We start from the raw sequence: 18,770 nt of genomic DNA on the forward strand, positions 1-18,770 counted from the left end.
AAGAGTTAAGATTTATCTTACTACATTTCAAGTTAAATAACTTCAGTTGATAGAGAAATTTCCCTTATAGAATTACAGCTAGGATATGTAGGGGAAAAAAAAAAGAATTAGAAAATCCCATTTTATATCTTTAATAGATCTTAATACTATTACATGAAAGGTTTAATAGAATCTCAATTTCAAATTGTGTCAAAATCTCTCTAGATTACCTGTTTGTAGAAATAGAATCAAAATAATTTTATAACAGAGATCTGGTCATGACCATTTTAATCATCTTAGAGTCATTAATAGGGAGACAAGATATTTATTATATGACATGTAATATGATGCAGTAGGAAGTCCATGAAGAATATCTACAATGTATTCTTGACAAAAATGCTTAACCTTAATGCAATCGAGGTTCCAGAATTAATTCGTACTTTGTAAGAAAAGATGTAAAAGTAGTTAAACGACACTCTGAGGAAAGAGAAGACTCAAAAAGGTAGGACATTCTATGAAGACTGGCCTGGTCTCCTCAAGGAGTCAATGTCATGGGGAAAAGGGGGCTGGGGGTTGTTCTAGTTTAAGAGAATGTAACATAGTGACCTAACAATCAAAAGAAATACTTGTCACTTGACTGGATCTTGGTTTGAAGTAACCAAGGAAAAATATGAATATTGGATCGATTAGGAATAATTTTTAATGTTATTATAATATTAATAGTACAGTTCTATAGAAAGTTCCTTCTTTAGAGATGCATACTGAAATATATAGGAGTAAAATGTCATGATTTTTGTAATTTTCTTTAAAGTACACAACCTTCTCCTCCAAAAAAGAAAAAAGAGTAACTATATAAAAATGTTATCAACTGTTAGATCTGGATGAAAGAGTCCAGCAGTCCTTATGCAAGAGGGATACGTTCCAAGACGCCCACTGGATGCCTAAACTGCACAGTACAGAACGCTTTTTAAATTGATTTTTTCCTATACGTACATATGAATGAAAAGTTTAATTTATAAATTAGACACAGTAAAAGATTAACACCAATATCTAACAAAATAGAACAATTATAACAACATACTGTAATAAAAGTTATGTGAAAGTAGTCTCTCTCTGATAACCGAGAGGTGACTAATGGGTGGGCAGCATGTACGGTGTGGATAAAAGGATGGGCAAGAGGATGATTCACAGCCTGGGTGGAATGAAGCAGGATGACACATGATTTCATCTCTACTCATAAGGAAGAGCAATTTCACAACTCATAAGGAAGAGCAATTTTAAATTTATGAATTGTTTATTTCTGGAATTTTCCATTTAATATTTTTGTACTGGTTGATCTCAAGTAACTGAAACCACAGAAAAACAAAACTGCAATAAGGGGGGGATACTGTATATAGTAATTCATTATAATTTTTTTATTTGAAATTACACATAATAAAAGTCTAGGAAAAAGAAATAAAAGGAAAAAAATCCTCTAAATTCTTTTCAGAAATGATCAAAAAAATATGGTTTTACTAAGAAGTGAATTTACAATGTTATATCTCTAGAGGTCAGTATTGTATAAGAGAATAGAGAGCATCGCTCAGATTATATCAGAATAATTTTAGGTAACAGTTACTAATTTACTATTTCAAAAAATATGTCATGTTATATAAACTCAAAACATTCAGTATGGACAAAATTATTTCAATCGCCTTAAAAATACAGAAAGTGCTTAAATATTAACGACTGATGATGAGGTAAATAGTGATAAGGTAAAATAACAGCTAATAAAATGTGTTTATTCTAAGATAATGCTTAAAAAAAATCCAGTAGGAAATAAAAAGTGGGTGGTACTTTGCTACAAACTTCAGACATTATAACTTATTTTTAATAGCTACAAATTTTCAGAGTGGATATACTAATACATTTATACATCACTTCATTACATTACTATTCATGTCTCTTGCTTCTAAAATTTCAAACTCAATGAATGAATTATAATTAAATCTGATATGAATTTTGCTCTAACTACTGCTAGCAACATTATCTCCCTTCTGTTCATTATAGTCAAGTGTGGCTAAATTCTGGTAAACATACAATATTTGACAGTTGGTACTCTGCTAACATCAATATAGTTTGGATCTGAAAATAGTCCAAGAAGAGGGTATAAGTCAAACAAACCTTTGATCCTAGAACAGGATTTACTGATTTTTTTGGAATGTCTGCTGACTAGCAAACACCTTATGTTCTAGCATGCTGGGCTAGTCAGCTGCATCACAGAAGAAAGGGCATTTTATTAGTAACTTACAAAGACATTTTTGGAACATGACTTGCTCCTAAGTTAGAAACTTTTGGCTTTTTTATTCTAAGGGAGGAAAGCCTATTGGGAAGAAATACATATTCTTATGGAATAAAGATTTTTTTAAATTTGCATTTTATTATCCCAATTTTCCCTGCTAAAATGAACAGATGTGGAAACTAGGGCCCAAAGAACATGAATCTATTTGTCTATCTAATGTCAATTTCCTCTGAATTTCCTTTACTATGGTTCTGATTCTTTGGAGTAGTGGGCTCTGTTTGCAGCTAAGGATGCCATGTGACATTTGACCAACGAGATGAGGAAGAGAGCTTCAAATTAATACAAAGAACAGCTGGCACAGATCTTTTGTCTCTCTTCTTCCCTCTTTCTTCCTGCCTAGAATAGACCCACGGTAACTGTAAGCACTCATCTTTGTAAGCACGCAAACAAAAAGCCATTTTCAAAGATAAAAAAAAAAACACAAAAAACAAAAAGAGGAGTCAGGTGCTTATCAGTATCATAAAGCCATAGAACAACCCGTACTTTCTGGCTGTCTTACTAGGTGAGAAACATAAAGCCCTTACTTGTTTTACTTGTTTAACCACTGTAATCAGATTTACTTTACATGCAGTAAAATGCAATCCTAAGTGGTATAGAAAAGGCAATGAGAGACTGTTAAGAGACTAAGAGAGGGCTTCAAAGACTAAAGGCCTGTACTTAACTTTATATGCCCATTTTCTATTTTTATTTTTAAAAAAGCTACTGTAATTCCTATATTTTTTCTAGAGTTGTTTTGAGGCTAAGAATTCATGTAAGTGCACTTCATAAACTGTGAAAATACTAAACAAATGTAAGATAGGAATGAGTGGTTAGCTCTTATAGTAACATTTTGAACCGTATGGTTTTCATGGTAAGAACTGCTAAGCCTTTTTTATGATTTACTTAAAAAAGATGATAACATTTTGCTTGTCACGCAGTTATCTATTGAAAAGTTCAAATGAGATAACATTAAGTATAATGCAAATTGTTAAATACTATACAAATGTTAGGAATCATGGAGTTATTATTATAAAAGTGGTGTGATTTAGTGATTTGCATAAAATTCCTGGGTTGATTCCTCCACTAATTTAGCTGGATGAGCTTGAGGAATGTGCCAAATTTCCAAGTTTCATTTTTTCACCTTTAGTGGGAATACCAATAGTAACCATGTCTCTCCTTCATGAGCTGTATTAAGCGTAGCATTACTGTTAAACTATACCCCAATGCTTTCCCTATTTCCCCTGTGTGACAGATCACTGAATTTTAGGTTGGATGACCACTACTAAAATAAAGACTACATTTCTTAGCCCCCCTTGTGGCTGGGTTCTAGTTATGTTTTAATCAATGAAATGTGAATTGAAGTGACTCACACAATTTACAGGTCAAACCCTCAGTGAGTCCTTATTCCCAGAAACCGCAAAAGAGACAGAGAGGTCCTCAGCTGCTGGGGAGTCCGTAACCAGCTGTGTTCATCAACACACAAAGAATCTCTCATTTTCATTAAACAGTTTCTGTCCTCTAAAGAAAGTTTAGAAAGCTCTGCTCTGTCAGTATTATGAGTACCAACAATAAAATCCTCACTGTATCCAGTGAAGGGGACTGACTCTAATAATTACTGAGCTACAATTCTGAAATTCTGACAGGATGGTTAAGTGTGACAGACAAATGATTTAACAATATTAACTCTTACTCTAACATATTTCTTACCTGTATATTCAGAAAACGGCTTATGTATTACTCCTAGCACAGGTTTACCGTTTACAGCCACACACACCATAGTAGTGACATACTTTCGAAGATCCTCTATGAGAAAAAACCGACCAACAAACAAAACACGCAATCGTCAAAGTACATATATAAATTCAGGATACAATGTTATATTTTGTTTATTAAAAATTATTAAAAATTTATATACTTAAAATGTCTTTCTTAGTCAACAACTCTAGCAAAAGTTGTCTAGCAATGAGAGCCAATTTAAGGAAGTAGCTGAGTTTTGGTTTTGTAAGCAAATTACCTGGGTTATTTTCCCAGCCTGCCATTTTATTATCTGCATATCTTTGAGGAAATTATTTAAATTCAGTTTCCTCATCTGTAAAATACAGACCATGTAGTTAAGAACCCACCTTTAGGTATAAATTAAAATAATTTTTAATTTTAGCATTAAATTTAAAAATCAAACACTTAGAATAGCCCCTGCACAAGGGATGTACTCACTATATATTATCACTATTATATGATCAGGACAGTCTCAGTTTAAAGAAAACTCTTTTATAAATAAACCCCTGGATATTCTCTATTTCTATTATGTACTCCTACAAAATATTGTTTTATAATTTCAGTCGTTATTAGATATACACATCTAGTATCCTATTCCTGTTCTCCAAATAGTTTATAGCTATCAAGTGTCAAAGGGTCAAGTTCAAAGCTTAAGCACAAAGGTGAAAAAGCAGAAGCCCCTACATTCAGAGAACTTACCATTTGAAGGAATACAAATATATAAACAAACAACTTTAACATATATATATATACCAAGAGAACAGAGAAAAGGCAGGAATTAGTAGGCCTAAGAGAGGATCCACAGAAATGAAATCTGAGCTAGGACTAGGTAAAAAGAATGAAAATGGGATGGGGGTGGTAATTCTCTGTTTTGCTAAATACTTGCTCTCTTAGTGCCTAGGGTTTACTATTTTAAATTCCAATGATAGATATAAATGCAATAAAATCAAAATTCTATCACAGGTATTATATTCTGGCTATATAAATACCTCAATAATATATACCACAATAAATAAACACCTCAATAAGTAGATGTCAAATAAGAACCATTTTGTTGTGACTGCTAAAATCTTCCCTTCACTGAAGAATCAGTGACATAGCAAGCTACTATAATTGATAAGAGAGAGTATGGCATAACTACAGTGGTTTGGCGGGGGGCGGGGCACTGAGAATAAATTATCCAGTGCAAATGGTTCACATGACATTGCATTAATCCATCTCTCAGTCTTAAAATCTAATTGGAAAAGTTGTCTTAGATTGGTAAAATATCTACCACCACGTATAATATCACCTGCCTTCATTCTGGTTCCCTGATATATAACGGCAATCTAAACTTTGAGATAAACTTAAAATTACCTGTATATTCTTGTGTAGCATCGAGTGGGTCAATCCAGACAGTAACACTTTCTGCTGGTACCTCTTTAGGGGTAGCTATTTCCTTCAGGATGTCTTCAGGAATTTTATGATCCCATAAGATAATCTCCTGATCAGATGCATCCACATGTTCCTCTGTATTTATCTGCATCAAAAATAGCTGACAGTTAAAAAATTTTGAAAGAATAAATCACTACCTGAGAAGGCATGCATGAGAAAAACATTTCAGACAAAAACACATTAATCGAAAGTAGGTAAAGCAGTACTTTTATTTATTTTGAGGCATTTCATTACAAAATGAAACTACATGTAAAAGAAATTACAGCTACATCTTGTCTTCAACTACTTTCCAATCTGGTATGCCAGCTTAGCTTGTTGTCTAAGCAAGACGAAGAATCCAAATATAGAGAATACAGAGAAAGTAAGCATCGAAGAAAGAAGCAGGATGCTACTGTGCTGACAAGCTCCCCTTCCAGAGCAGATCGATGTGTTTATATTGAATGCAATGCCACTACAGTGTCAGAGTGATTATAACAATGACAGTACATGAGCAAAAACCCTACAACTATCAGCAATCTCTGTTAAAGTACCCTGAAATATCCCAAATTGTCATAGAAGAGGTTAAAGATAGTAATATTCCTGAAACACAAGGCCACTTAAATCCTAAAATATTTTAGTACAGTGTATAGTTAAACATTCAATTCATCCATGCACTTTTTCCTTTATTGATTTAGCAAATGTTTACTGATTGCTCACTATATGCCGGAAACAGTGTCAGGTCATAATGTACAACAGTGATCAATGTGAGACAAACATCTCTACCCTTGTGGAGCTTAGATTCTAGTGAAGGAGATAAGTGATAAATAAGTAAACCATGTAGTATGCTGGAGAGTAGTATGGAGGAGAAAATTAAGTAGGGAAGAAGAGAAGTATGTTGTAGGAGAACAGAAGGATTACTCTAGGATTATTGCTCACAATAGCCCCAAAGTGGAAACTATCAAATGTCAATCAACTGATGAATGGATAAACAAAATGTGGTACATTCATACAATGGAATATTATTCAGCCATAAAAAGAAATGAAGTACTGATTTGTAAAAAGAAATAAAGTACTGATTCATTAATGAACCCAAAACATTATGCTAAGTGAAGGGAGCAGATACAAGAGACTACATACTAGATGATTACATTTATGGGAAATGTCTAGAAAGGCAGATCTATGGTGTCAGTAGATTAGTGGTTGCCTGTGGCAGGGGGCAGAACAGGGATTAGCAGTAAATAGGCACAAGGATATTATTAGAGTGATGAAAATGTTCTAAAACTGATTAATGACGATGGTTGCACAACTCAGCAAGTCTACAAAAAAACTACTGAACTAGATATCTGAAATGGGCAAATTATACGATATGTAAAATATACTGCAATTAAGTAGTTGTTAGTCGGTTATTTTTAAAAGACAGGGTAGCTAAGGAAGGCCACACTGAAAAGGTGACAGCAGAATGAAGATCTAAAAGAAGTGAGACTTGCAGGCATCTAAAACAGAGACTCATGGACGTGAACAATAGACAAGTGGTTACCGGAGAGGAGAGGGGAGGAGCGAGGCAGATGGGGTAAAAGGGGTTAAATGTGTGGTGACGGAAAGAAATCTATGGGAGATGAACACACAATGCAATATACATATGCCTTATTGTTAAATTATACACCTAAAACTTATTGAACTCCATTAACCAATGTCGCCATTAAAAAAAAGTCAAAATCAGGTGAAGTGAAAAATAAATGAAGGCAAGAAGGAAGGAAGGGAGCACATTCCAGCCCATGGAATTAAAAATGCAAAGGCCCTGAGGCAGGGATGTGCTTGGTGTCTTTGGAGCACGGCAGGAAGCCAAGCATGGCTAGAATGAGTGAGCCAAGAAGAGGCTGAGCCAGACAGTAATGGAAGCCAGATGGTGAAGGACCCTGCAGGCATGACACAGTCAGTTGCCCTCCATCATAGCCACTATTAACAACATGCAGAAAGACCTAGTCATTGCAGAAAACTAACGAAGGGTGGGGGCATGGGGAGAGGTAGAAGCAAAATCATAATATGTAATTGGTGACTGATTACTGAGAAAATCCAGAAGAACTTGTGGATAAATTATAGACTTAATAACAGAATACAGCCAAGTTTCTAGATATAAGATCAATAATTATCAATCAACTGCATTTTCATACACCAGCAATAAATATTAAAAATATTTAACATAAAAAAAGAAACCTAGCAACAGAAATAAATTACCTGAAAATAAATGTATGCAAGATTTTGTAAAAACACTATCAAGAAAATTAAACTATATTTAAAAACACCAATGACTTTTATAACATGGTAAAGATGTCAATTTCGCATCAGTAAACTACAGATTTAATGAAACTCCAATTTTTTTACTCCTTCTTAGAATGAGGACAAGCCATTTAAAAAAATTTACATGACAATTTAATTCAATACAACAGCAAAAAGCCAGCAAAACCCATGACACTTTAGAGAGAAAAAAAAAAGAGACTATCATGGTGGAGTGACTTCCTTTATCAAATATCAAGACTTATTTAATGCTAGATTAATACTGGTGCTGTATTTTGGATCCCCATTACAGTTCTGATGAGGTATAATTGACAAATAAAGCTGTATATGCTTAAAGTGTACAACATGATGATTTGATATGTGCATACATTGTAAAATGATTACCACAATTAAGTTACTGAATGCAGCCATCACCTCATCTATTTACGCGCGCGCGCGCGCGCGTGTGTGTGTGTGTGTGTGTGTGTGTGTGTGTGAGAGAGAGAGAGAGAGAGAGAGAGAGAGAGAGAGAGAAACACTTAAGATTTATTCTTGAAGCAAATGTCAACTATACACTATTATTTACCATGGTCACCTTGCTTTATGTTTGATTCTCAGAACTTTCTTAATTATGGCATAAATGTGCACCCTTTAACCAACAGCTCCACATTTCCCCCACCCTTTAAACTCTGGCAATCACTATTCTACATTGTTTCTCTGAAAACCTTTTTTTCTTTTTTTTAAGATTCCACACATAAGTGATACCCTGTCTGGCTTAATTCACTTAACACAATGCCCTCCAGGTCTACCTATGTTTTCCCAAAAGGCAGGCTTTCCTTCCTTTTAATAGCTGAATAACATCCCATTTTGTGTGTGTGTGTGTGCGTGTACATATCTTCATTCATCCATCAACACACACTTATTGTCCTGTTGTTTCCATATCATGGCTATTGTGACTATAACATAATAAACATGACAGTGCAGTTATCTCAAGATACTGATTTTATTTCAGTCAGCTCTATACCCAAAAATGAGATTCCTGGATTATAGTTCTATTTCTTAAAAATTTTTGAAGAACCTCCACGTTGTTTTCCATATTGGCTGTACCAATTTAACATTCTCAACAGTGTTAAAGGACTCCTTTTTCTCCATATCCTTGACGATGTTTATCTCTTGTCTACTTGATAATAGCCATCCTGAAGAATGTTTAGTGATAGCTCATTGTGGTTTTGGTTTTTTCATTTCCCTGATAAGAAGTGATGCTGAGCATCTTTTCATGTACCTGATGGCCATTTATATGCCTTCTTTGGAAAAATATTTATTGAGGTCCATCGCTAATTTTTAAACTAGATTATTTATTCTTTTGCTATTGAGTTGAATGAGTTCCTTAAATGTTTTATATGTTAATCCCTTAGCAAATATATAGTTTGCAAATATTTTCTGCCATTCCATAGGTTGCTTTTTCATTTAGCTGGTTGTTTCCTTTACTGTTCAGAAGCTTTTGTTTGATGTTGTCCTACTTGTTTATTTTTGGTTTTGTCTTCTGTGTTTTTGGTGTCAAATCCACCTCCCCCACCCCCACCTGAAAAAAACTGCTAAGAACAATGTCGAGGAGCTTTATGGTTTCAGATTTTACATTTAAATCTTTAATCCATTTTGAATTAATATTTGTTGAGTGGTGTAAGACAAAGGTCCAGTTTCTTCTGTACATGGATAACCAATCCTCCCAGCACCAGTGACTACCTCTTCCCCATGGTATGTTCTTGGGTATCTTGTCAGAGATTAGTTGAATTTATACTCTATATTCAATTCCACTGGTTTATGTGTATGTTTTTATGCCACAACAATACTGTTTTGATTACTTTAGCTTTGGAATATAATTTGAAATCATAAAGTGTGATGCCTCTATCTTTGTTCTTCTTGCTTAAGATTGCTTTGGCGTCTTACCAATTTTTAGAAGAGTTTGCTCTATTTCTTTGAAAAAATGCCACGATAATTTTGCTAGGGATTACACTTAATCTGTGGATTGGTTAGGGTAGTATGGCCATTTTAACAATATTAATTTTTCCAAAGGACATGCGATATCTTTGCATTCATTTGTGTCTTGTTTCTCTCATTAATGTCTTATAGTTTTCAGTATACAGGTCTTTCACTAACTTGGTTACATTTGTTTCAAAGTATTTTATTATTTTACTGCTATTGTAAATGGGTTTGTTTTCTTTACGTCTCTTTCAGATAGTTCATTGTTTTGAAACACAAATGATTTTTCTATGTTGACTTTGTATCCTCTGCAACTTTACTGAATTCATTTATTAGTTCTAACAGTAGTTTGGTGGAATGTTTAAGGTATTCTATATATAAAATCATGTCACTGCAAACAGAGACAATTTTACTTCTTCCTTTCCTATTTGGTACATTTTATTTCTTTTACCTACCTAATTGCTCTGGCTAGGACTTCTAGTACTAATGCTGAATGGAAGTAGTGAGAATGGACATCCTTCTCTTGTTCCTGATGAGAGGAAAAGCTTTTAGCTTTTCACCATTGAGTAGGTTAGTTGAGGGGTTATCATATATGACCTTTAATATGTTAAGGTATATTCTTTTTATATATAATATACTAGGGGTTTTTATCATAAAAGAATGTTAAATTTTATCAAATGCCTTTCTTGTACCTATTGAGATGATCATATGATTTCTATCTTTCATTTTGTTGATGTGGTGTTATCACGTTGATTTGTGTATGCTGAACCATCCTTATATCCCAGGGATAAATCTTACTTGATTCATCAGGGATATTGGCCGGTCATTTCCTTTTCTTGCAGGGCACTTGTCTGGCTTTGGTGTCAGGGTAATGCTGTTCTCACAGATTAAGTTTGGAAGTGTTCCATCTTCTTCAGTTTTTTGGAAGAATTTGAGAGGTATTGGTATTAATTATTCCTTAAATGTTTGGTAGGATTCACTCCTAAATAGCTATCTGGTCCTGAAGTTTTCTTTGTGGAGAGATTTTTGATTAATGATTCAGTCTCCTTACTAGTGACAAGCCTATTCAGATACTCTACTTAATGATTCAGTAGCGGTTGGTTGTATGTTTCTAGAAATTTATCCATTTCTAATAGGTTATCCAGTCTGTTGAAGTACAATTGTGTATAGTAGTCTCTTATGATCCTCTATATTTTGCAGTCTCAGGCATAATGTCCAGGCTTTCATTTCTAAATTTACATATCTACATCTTCTCTATCTTAGCCTAGCTAACAGTTTGTTGATTTTATCTTTTCAAAAAACCAACTCTTAGTTGATATTTTCTGTTGTCTTTCTAGTTTTTATTTATTTCTGCTCTGGTCTTTGTTATTCCCTTTCTTCTGCTAATTTTGGTTGTTCTTTTTCTAATTCTTTGAGGTATAAGTTAGGTTATTTGAGATCTTTTTTCTCCATGTAGGCATTTATCACTATGAACTGCCCTATTAGAACTGCTTTTGCTGCATAGCTTTGCTGTTATGCTTCCATTTTTGTTTATTTCAAAATTTTTTTCATTTCCCTTTTGTTTTTTCCTTGACCCACTGGTTGTTCAGGGATATACTGTTTAATTTTTACATATTTGTAAAACGTCCAGCTTTCTTCCTGTTATTGACTTCTAGTTTTACATGATTGTAGTCAAAAAAGATGTTTGACATAATTTCAATCCTCTTCATTTTGTTAAGACTTTTTTTCTGACATAACATATGATCTATCCTGGAGAATATTCTGTGTGCTCTTAGCAAGAATGTATATTCTACTGCTGTTGGGTGGAATGATCTGGATATGTCTGTTAGATCTTGATGCTTTTAAATCCTCTCCATCTCTGATTTTTGACAGTTTTAATATAATGTGTCTTAATAAAGTCCTCTTAGAGTTGAATCTGTTTATGGACCTACAAGCTTCATGAACCTGGATGTCCATCTCTCTCCACAGATTTGGTGAGTTTTCAACCATTATTTCTTTGAATAAACTATCTGCCCCTTTCTGTTTCTTTTCTCCTTTTGGAACTCCCAGAATGTGATTAGTTTCATTTGATGGTGCTCCAAAACCCATATAGGCTTTCTTCATTTTTTTTTTAGTTCTTTTTTTCTCCTTTGACCGAATAATTTCAAATGATCTGTTTTTAAGTTCACAGACACTTTCTTCTGCTTGATCAAGTATTCTGCTGATTCTATTTTGCATTTTAAATTTCATTCATTGCCACCTTGAGGGAGCAAAATGAAAATGTTTGTTTTATTCTCTTCAGTGCATCTATTTTCGGATTTCTTTGCCATACTGGTGTGCTGGAACTTCTCTACTGGACTACCAGATTCCCACAAAGGTGTTCTTATCTATAGGTAATGCCCAAAATCCACGTTCTATGAGAGAAGTCCTCTTCTGCGATCTTGTAGACGTCACTTTAAAGTATTTTCACTTTAGGGCCCATACTCAATGACAGTGCCAGGCTAACTTGGATGAATAAATTTAAGAGTAACACCATGCAAAAATCACAGAATAAACTTAAAACAAATAAAAGTGACTCCCAGAAAACAAAAAGTATTTCCCAGATCTTGATCACTATAGTTTACAAAAATGCAGTGTGAAGTCTGAGTGGCAACTACTGCTTCTCAGAATTCAAGTCAGCCTCTCTATATCCTTTCAACTGAATTCGTATTTGAAAAGATCTTCACTGAAAGTCAGGCTAGGGGAGAAAAAAAATTGAAGCAAGAGAACAATATCATCAGCACAATTACCTGCATCTGCTTTTGCACAACTATTTATACCCTGGCACTACCGCTACACAACTACAAACTTAATAAATCCCCTACCCGCCATTGTAAATGACCTTACATAAGGTGCAAAGGTCAAAACCATTAAGTCTTCCTCAATTCTTTTCTACATTCTACATTCAATCAAGTAGTAGTACATCCTAGAAATTCTACCTCCCAATTCTAAGTATATGTCACTATGTATATACTAAGTACATCCTGGTTAAAACTGCCACCTAGCCTCTGATTGCTCTTGACTCCTATGGTGCTTTTCATTACCTGATTCAGTCTTTCATTCAACAACTATTTAATGACTACATATTCTAAACTGTTTGGGGTACTGAGATATAATGAACAAAATAGACAAAATCACTGCTTTTATGGAGCTTCCCTTTTCAACCCAGCAACCTGGCATCTTCCTAAATCGGATGATGCCACTCCCTGCTTAAAATCTTCCAATGATTTCTCATTTCACACAGATAAGATCCGGATTGCTTACCATCATCTACAAGGCAAGGCCTAGTGATCTGGCCCCAGCAGAAACTTTCTCTGCACACACCCTTATTCACTGCATCCAGGCTGACTGGTCTTCTGGTCCCTCGGCTTCAGGACATTTGTACTTGCCTTAACAATAGGAGCTAAATAAATAACTTCTTGATTGACAACATCATTCTTCACTAATATAGTTTCATTTCTTCATCATAATCCTTTTTTCACTCAATCTCCTCTCCTCCCCTCATTGCTACTGCCTGTCTCTCCAAGTCCTCAACAGGGAATTGAAGAATAAGAAATCAAGACACCAAAACATTATTAATGCTATTTATATTACAGTTCAGTTACTTTGGGGTTAAAGAGGTTTTTGGTTAATGCCTTAAGAAGGTACCAATTACTGAATTTTTTCCATAAATCATTAAATCCCAATAAAATTTTGGATATAATGCCTCACACTGTGCCTATCACATAGCAGGCATTCAATAACTGTTTTCTAAATGGATAAACATTGCTCTTGCCTTATTCTCCTTCTACCTTTTCAGAGGACTTTACTACCAACTATCCTCTCTCAAATATATCCCTATAATTAAACATGCTCTAGCGTCTCACATCTTAAAAATATACCAAAAAAAAAAAAAAAAAAAATCCATAGAACTTTCTTAGTTCACATAACACCCTAACCAAGTTCCTTAGAAGCCCAATTTCTTTAAGGACTTGTCTTTACTCACTGTCTTCATTTCCTTACCTTTAGCTTTTTCAATTTTGCTTCCTTTCCATTAAGATACTAAGCAATCTCTCACGAAGTTTGCCAATGACCTATATACAGAACCACTATTAAGAGTATGTGTTCTATCATCAGAATTCCAGCTCCTTGATTTATTGGGTGTTTGGTATAAGACTTACCTAAGCTAGTAATGTAATCTTTCTGAGCGGCAGTTACCCATTGCTAAAAAGTGGTTGATATATTTCCCTATAGGGTTCTCTGGATAAATCAATGAAATACAAAAGGTAAAACAAACAAACAGTACAGTGTTTAACACAGAGTAAGCAGTTAATAAAAGTTGGCTGCTATTGTTGTTGCGTTAAATGATTATTTTCATTAGTCCTAGGCCCTCATCTTACCCTTTCACACAGTATTCTTTCACTAAGCAATCCTGTCCACAACTGGTTTCAATTAATATTACAACACTGATGACTCACAAATCTGTATATCTAATTCAAACGTCTCTTCAGAGCTTCAGACCCATATATTCAACCACCTCCTTAACATGTCCCCTTGAACATATCAAAGGCACCTCTAACTTAACAAGTCTAACATGGCACTCAAAATCTGCCTCCTTGTACTTGTCACATCCCACACCCCTTCATCACCAGCAAAATACCAGTTGTGAAAGCCAGAAATAGAGTTATTTTTTGACATATCCCTAGAAAGTCTCTCATATCCTTCCATATCTATCTTCTCTACAACCATAACTCCAATTCAAACTGTATTATCTCTCAAAAAGCCTCTAACTGGTCTACCCCCTCTAAACCATTCTCTAAGCATGTACCTTGCACACTTCTAATGATTCAAAACACTGTGGTTAAGAGTACACTTTAGTTACACCTCCTATACTACCTTACGTACAGAATTAGAGCTGATTCTCAGACCAATGAATGAATCCCAGTGAGCACAAGATTATTTTCTAGCTGTGTAAACTCTGGCAAATTATTTAGTCTCTCCAATTTATCTACAAAATGGAAGCAACAGTAGTTAGCTTCCTATGTTTTTGTCAAAAGTAAATAGTGGTAATAGAAGCTTAATTCAGTGCTTGACATTTATTGAAGACTAGATAAATGTTAGCTAGTAGAACAAGCTAAGTATAACTTTCCCATTGCCCAAGTTCTGATCCTCATCTCTCACAGAGCCTATTTTAATGGTCTGCTAACTGGTCTCATCACTTCTAAAGGCCCAAAGCCCAAACAAACTATAGCATATTGTAGGCTTCAAGAAAAGTCAGGTAAATCTGGCCTTCGTTTAGTACTCTAGGATTAAACTAAAGATTAGGTCCAAACTTGTTTGAACTTGGAAAACAATATAACTCCTGCCTACCTTCCTAATTGTTTCCACGGTAATTCTCCCATGTGCCTCTGATTCAGACTCATCAGGCTACTTTAACTTACCACAGTACCACCTCTACTGGGTCAGCAGCCTTGAAGACTTTCTCTGTCTGCAACACTCACGCCTGCACTAATTACCACGTTATTACTTATCTCAAATTTGAAAGGAAACTGTAACTCAAAGAAGATAAACAAGTGGCCAGGATGACCTAAACTGGAGAATGAGCAGGATGACAAGGCAAGTGTTCTTTGCACTATACTTGAACTTCTCAAACTTTTCCAGTGAATAATTCTGTTGAAAGAATTTAATTCCCATCCTTGAAGTCAAGGAAGGCACTGACTCAAGCTGCTCCTACCAGCGTGGAGTATCATGTTTTCTCTTCAAATAAATCACTGTCAACACTTTGAACAAGCTGAAGACAGGAGCCTCTCAAACAGAATTCCCTTTACTTTAAATCAAAACTAAAAATCTAAGTTTGTTTGTTCTTTGTCTGCAAATCCACTGCAAGAAAGTATCTTCAGCCTTCATTTTCATCCTTATCCACAAGGATATAATGCAACACAGTGTCATATAAATGGCTGCAGTTACTATTATTTTCACACAGTAAAATCAAGCATTGCCAATGTGTTTAGGGAGAGAACTGCTGCCTTGAGATCTCTCCCAAGATCCCTGACAGAAGAAAGGTTGAATAAAAGGATATCCAGGGATCCTAGGTCAAACTTGAGTTTTCTTAGGACAATACTCACTTCTCAAGAGTCGGGCTTCTCAACCTGGGCGCAAATTGAAAAATTAGGCTAGATAACTCCTTGTTATGGGGGGCAATCCTATGCATTGTGGGTTGTTTACTTTCTACCTACTAGATGCCAATAGCATTCCACCCCCAGATGTGACAAACAACAAGCTTTAGACATTGCCAAATGTCCCTTGGGGGCAAAACTGTCCCCAGTTGAGTGCTCTACAGTGACACCTGTTTGGTATATATCCTTTCACTGAAGGGTGAACGTTAAATAGGAGAGCTCAAGCATCTTATTCGCGATAGGAAAGCCATGGGAGAAAAGAGACCTCCCTCTATTTGCACAGGGCACTAGGATAAAAGAGTGTGGCTTTTCAATGCTGATTTTCCATAAGGAAGTAAACTGAATGAGATTTAAGTTCCTTACCAAAAAATTTCAGGTGAGGCTTCAAAAATGACCAGACATTTAAGACTATACTTTTGAATGTTGGGGGAGAGGAAAGAAGAAAAGAATCTAGGGCTGAGCCTTTATTTAGCCGGCTATAACATATCGCCTCTAATCTAACAACATAGTGACAAAACGTGATAGCTCAACATGACACCACCCTATTTTGCCATTGTATAAATGAACATAACCTACTCTATTCCACCAATCATCATCCAAGATGTATACTAAGATGTACACGCAAACATTCATACAATCACGAGAAAACAAAACGTTATTTTGTATAAAAGCAGTGACTTCAACATCTGCAATTCAAAAAGCTTAGCTTTTGTTTCATAAAATGCAGCTCAAGACCCTTGGCAGCTATTCCCTCAGCATTTGCTAATAGGTATAAAAGCAAATTCGGAATCCTGTGGAAGTTACCCAAGGCAAAAGATTTGGCATGGCTGGGGTGCAGTTTGTATGCAAACACAAATGCACACAGAGATACATGTTTTCAATATTTAAGAATATTTTTGTCTTTACCTTTAAAAAAACCTTCAACTCTGCTTGCTATATTTCACTATTATTGCTTTTAAGTTTCTGCAATTTTGTTTCCCCTGGGGAAATCATTCTTTAAGTTTTGTTTTAAGTAATCTCCTAAAGATCTAGCTAAAATGAACAGTTAGATAGTTGATATAAACTCTGTTTATATCATGAGCCTCAGATTTCCCATCTGTAAAGTAGGTATCAAGAAAATTTACTTCTTAAACTTGCTGTGAGGATCAAAGGAAGTCCTGTGTAGCCAGTATCTAGACACCTAAAATACACTCAATATATTGTTGCTATTACTACTATTATAACTATTACACATCAACTTCTCTGATACTCCTGTTTCTTCTACAAAGTCTAGAACGTTGTGTTTTAGAGAAGAGAAAAATACATTTTATAAGCACGTCTCACATGTAGATGCAAACACATATAAATATTATCTGTGCTGACAATGACGGTAGGGCAAAAGAAAAAGTGAAAATGTTGAGTTCTGTTTAATAATTCTTGTGCAAATTACATCAGGTATTTGGAGTTCATGATATGAAAGGCGATGTTCCTTCCTGCTGCAAAAAAAAGGAAAAAAGGAAAAAAGTTGGGGGGTGGGGAGAAAGAGGAAGAAAGAAAACCACAGCATTAATATGATAGACTAAAGGGATGGTCACATAAGACATGTAATTCTACAATGACAATACTCTCCTAACTCTTCTAAGAACAGTAAAAAGTCAGATACCTTCCAAAGAAGCCAGGGGTTATATTTCGCTGTTTATCTAATTAATTAAATTCCATTGGAAACAATTTTTCTTCCCAAGAACCAAAGGCTACAGTTCCATGAATGAAGACTTAAATATATAAAGTATTGCTACACTATGTTGAGCTCTTCCTCCGGAATTGTAATACATTTTTAAAAGCTTTATTCATTCAACAGCAACTCCACTGAAGTAAAGTATTAACAGCAATCCAAAATGTCTGGATTTCCCTAAGAAAATATCAATTCCTTACCAGAAACCTACCCAAAGAAAAGGCAAATGCCCTTCAATTCTTATTTTCTGCAGTAAATAAGGCATAGATAGATGGTTGAATTAAAGTTGCTGGAAAATATACTTCCAAACACTTCCTTTAAGGGCTCCCAAAATTATACCATTAAGAGGGTCCTGATAACACTACAGCTAAAGTAATTCATGAGCATACCCCCAACGAAAGCCCTGCATACTAACAGCTCCACAGCAACACTTCTACAGTTCTTGGCCTTCAGTTGGCTCCTGGCAGATCAGTCAGAAAACCAGTGTCACAACAGTCACAACCCTTTCAGTAATTAAATCAAGGAAGGCTAGAGAGGTTCTAGCCCAACGCTCTCATTTTACAGAAGAACCTGAGGCAGGGAGTGAAGTTAACTTTCTCAGCCTTTGACATGAAAGCCCACCCAGAACCCAGAGTTCCTGATCTCAGGTACAAAGCCACACAGACACCCGGGAAGGGGGCAGAAGGGCACGGGCCCTGAGTCAGACTGCCTGCAATCTCATCCGGCTCCTCCACAAGCCGTATGACCTTGAGCGTCTCAATCTCAATCCACATCTGTAAAATGGGAGCCAGAGCCCCACGGTCTGGGACTGTTGGGACAAGTCTACGTGCTGGGACACGTTCCAAGGCTTCCACGCTCCCTGGCTCGAGCGCTTCGCCGGTCCGCTCCCGCTGTACCCGGCGGTCGCGGCACCCACCTGAACGTTAGGGAAGGCGGTCTTGAGTAGGTAGAACATCTTGCGGTTTGACAGCACGTCCCCGCTGGTCATCTTGTCATCGGCTCCCTCGCGCGTCTTCCCCTTGGACTTCTCATGGAGGACATTGCTCTCGCGGACGCGCCTCACTTCGTCGCCACCGCGAACGGCAGCCAGCACCGACACAGCCAGCATCTCTCGCAGGTCCACGGTGCCCCCGTCTGCCGGGGC

At 35.8% G+C, this 18,770-nt stretch overlaps 1 protein-coding gene across 1 annotated transcript in view; it reads right to left on the minus strand.

The window, feature by feature from the left end:
• Positions 1–18,764, minus strand: part of IMPAD1 (inositol monophosphatase domain containing 1) — a 24,186-nt gene extending 5,422 nt beyond the window's left edge. Inside the window, exons 1-3 of the mRNA XM_015598593.1 lie at positions 18,543–18,764; positions 5,432–5,594; positions 4,007–4,102 (exon numbers count right to left, since the gene is read on the minus strand). Coding sequence (XP_015454079.1) covers positions 4,007–4,102; positions 5,432–5,594; positions 18,543–18,734 — 451 coding nt within the window. The 5' untranslated portion in view covers positions 18,735–18,764. The remainder of the gene's footprint in view (positions 1–4,006; positions 4,103–5,431; positions 5,595–18,542) is intronic.
• Between the last annotated feature and the right edge of the window lie 6 nt (positions 18,765–18,770).

This window comes from Pteropus alecto, unplaced genomic scaffold (assembly GCF_000325575.1).
Source record: "Pteropus alecto unplaced genomic scaffold, ASM32557v1 scaffold87, whole genome shotgun sequence".
Classification (NCBI taxonomy): Eukaryota; Metazoa; Chordata; class Mammalia; order Chiroptera; family Pteropodidae; genus Pteropus; species Pteropus alecto.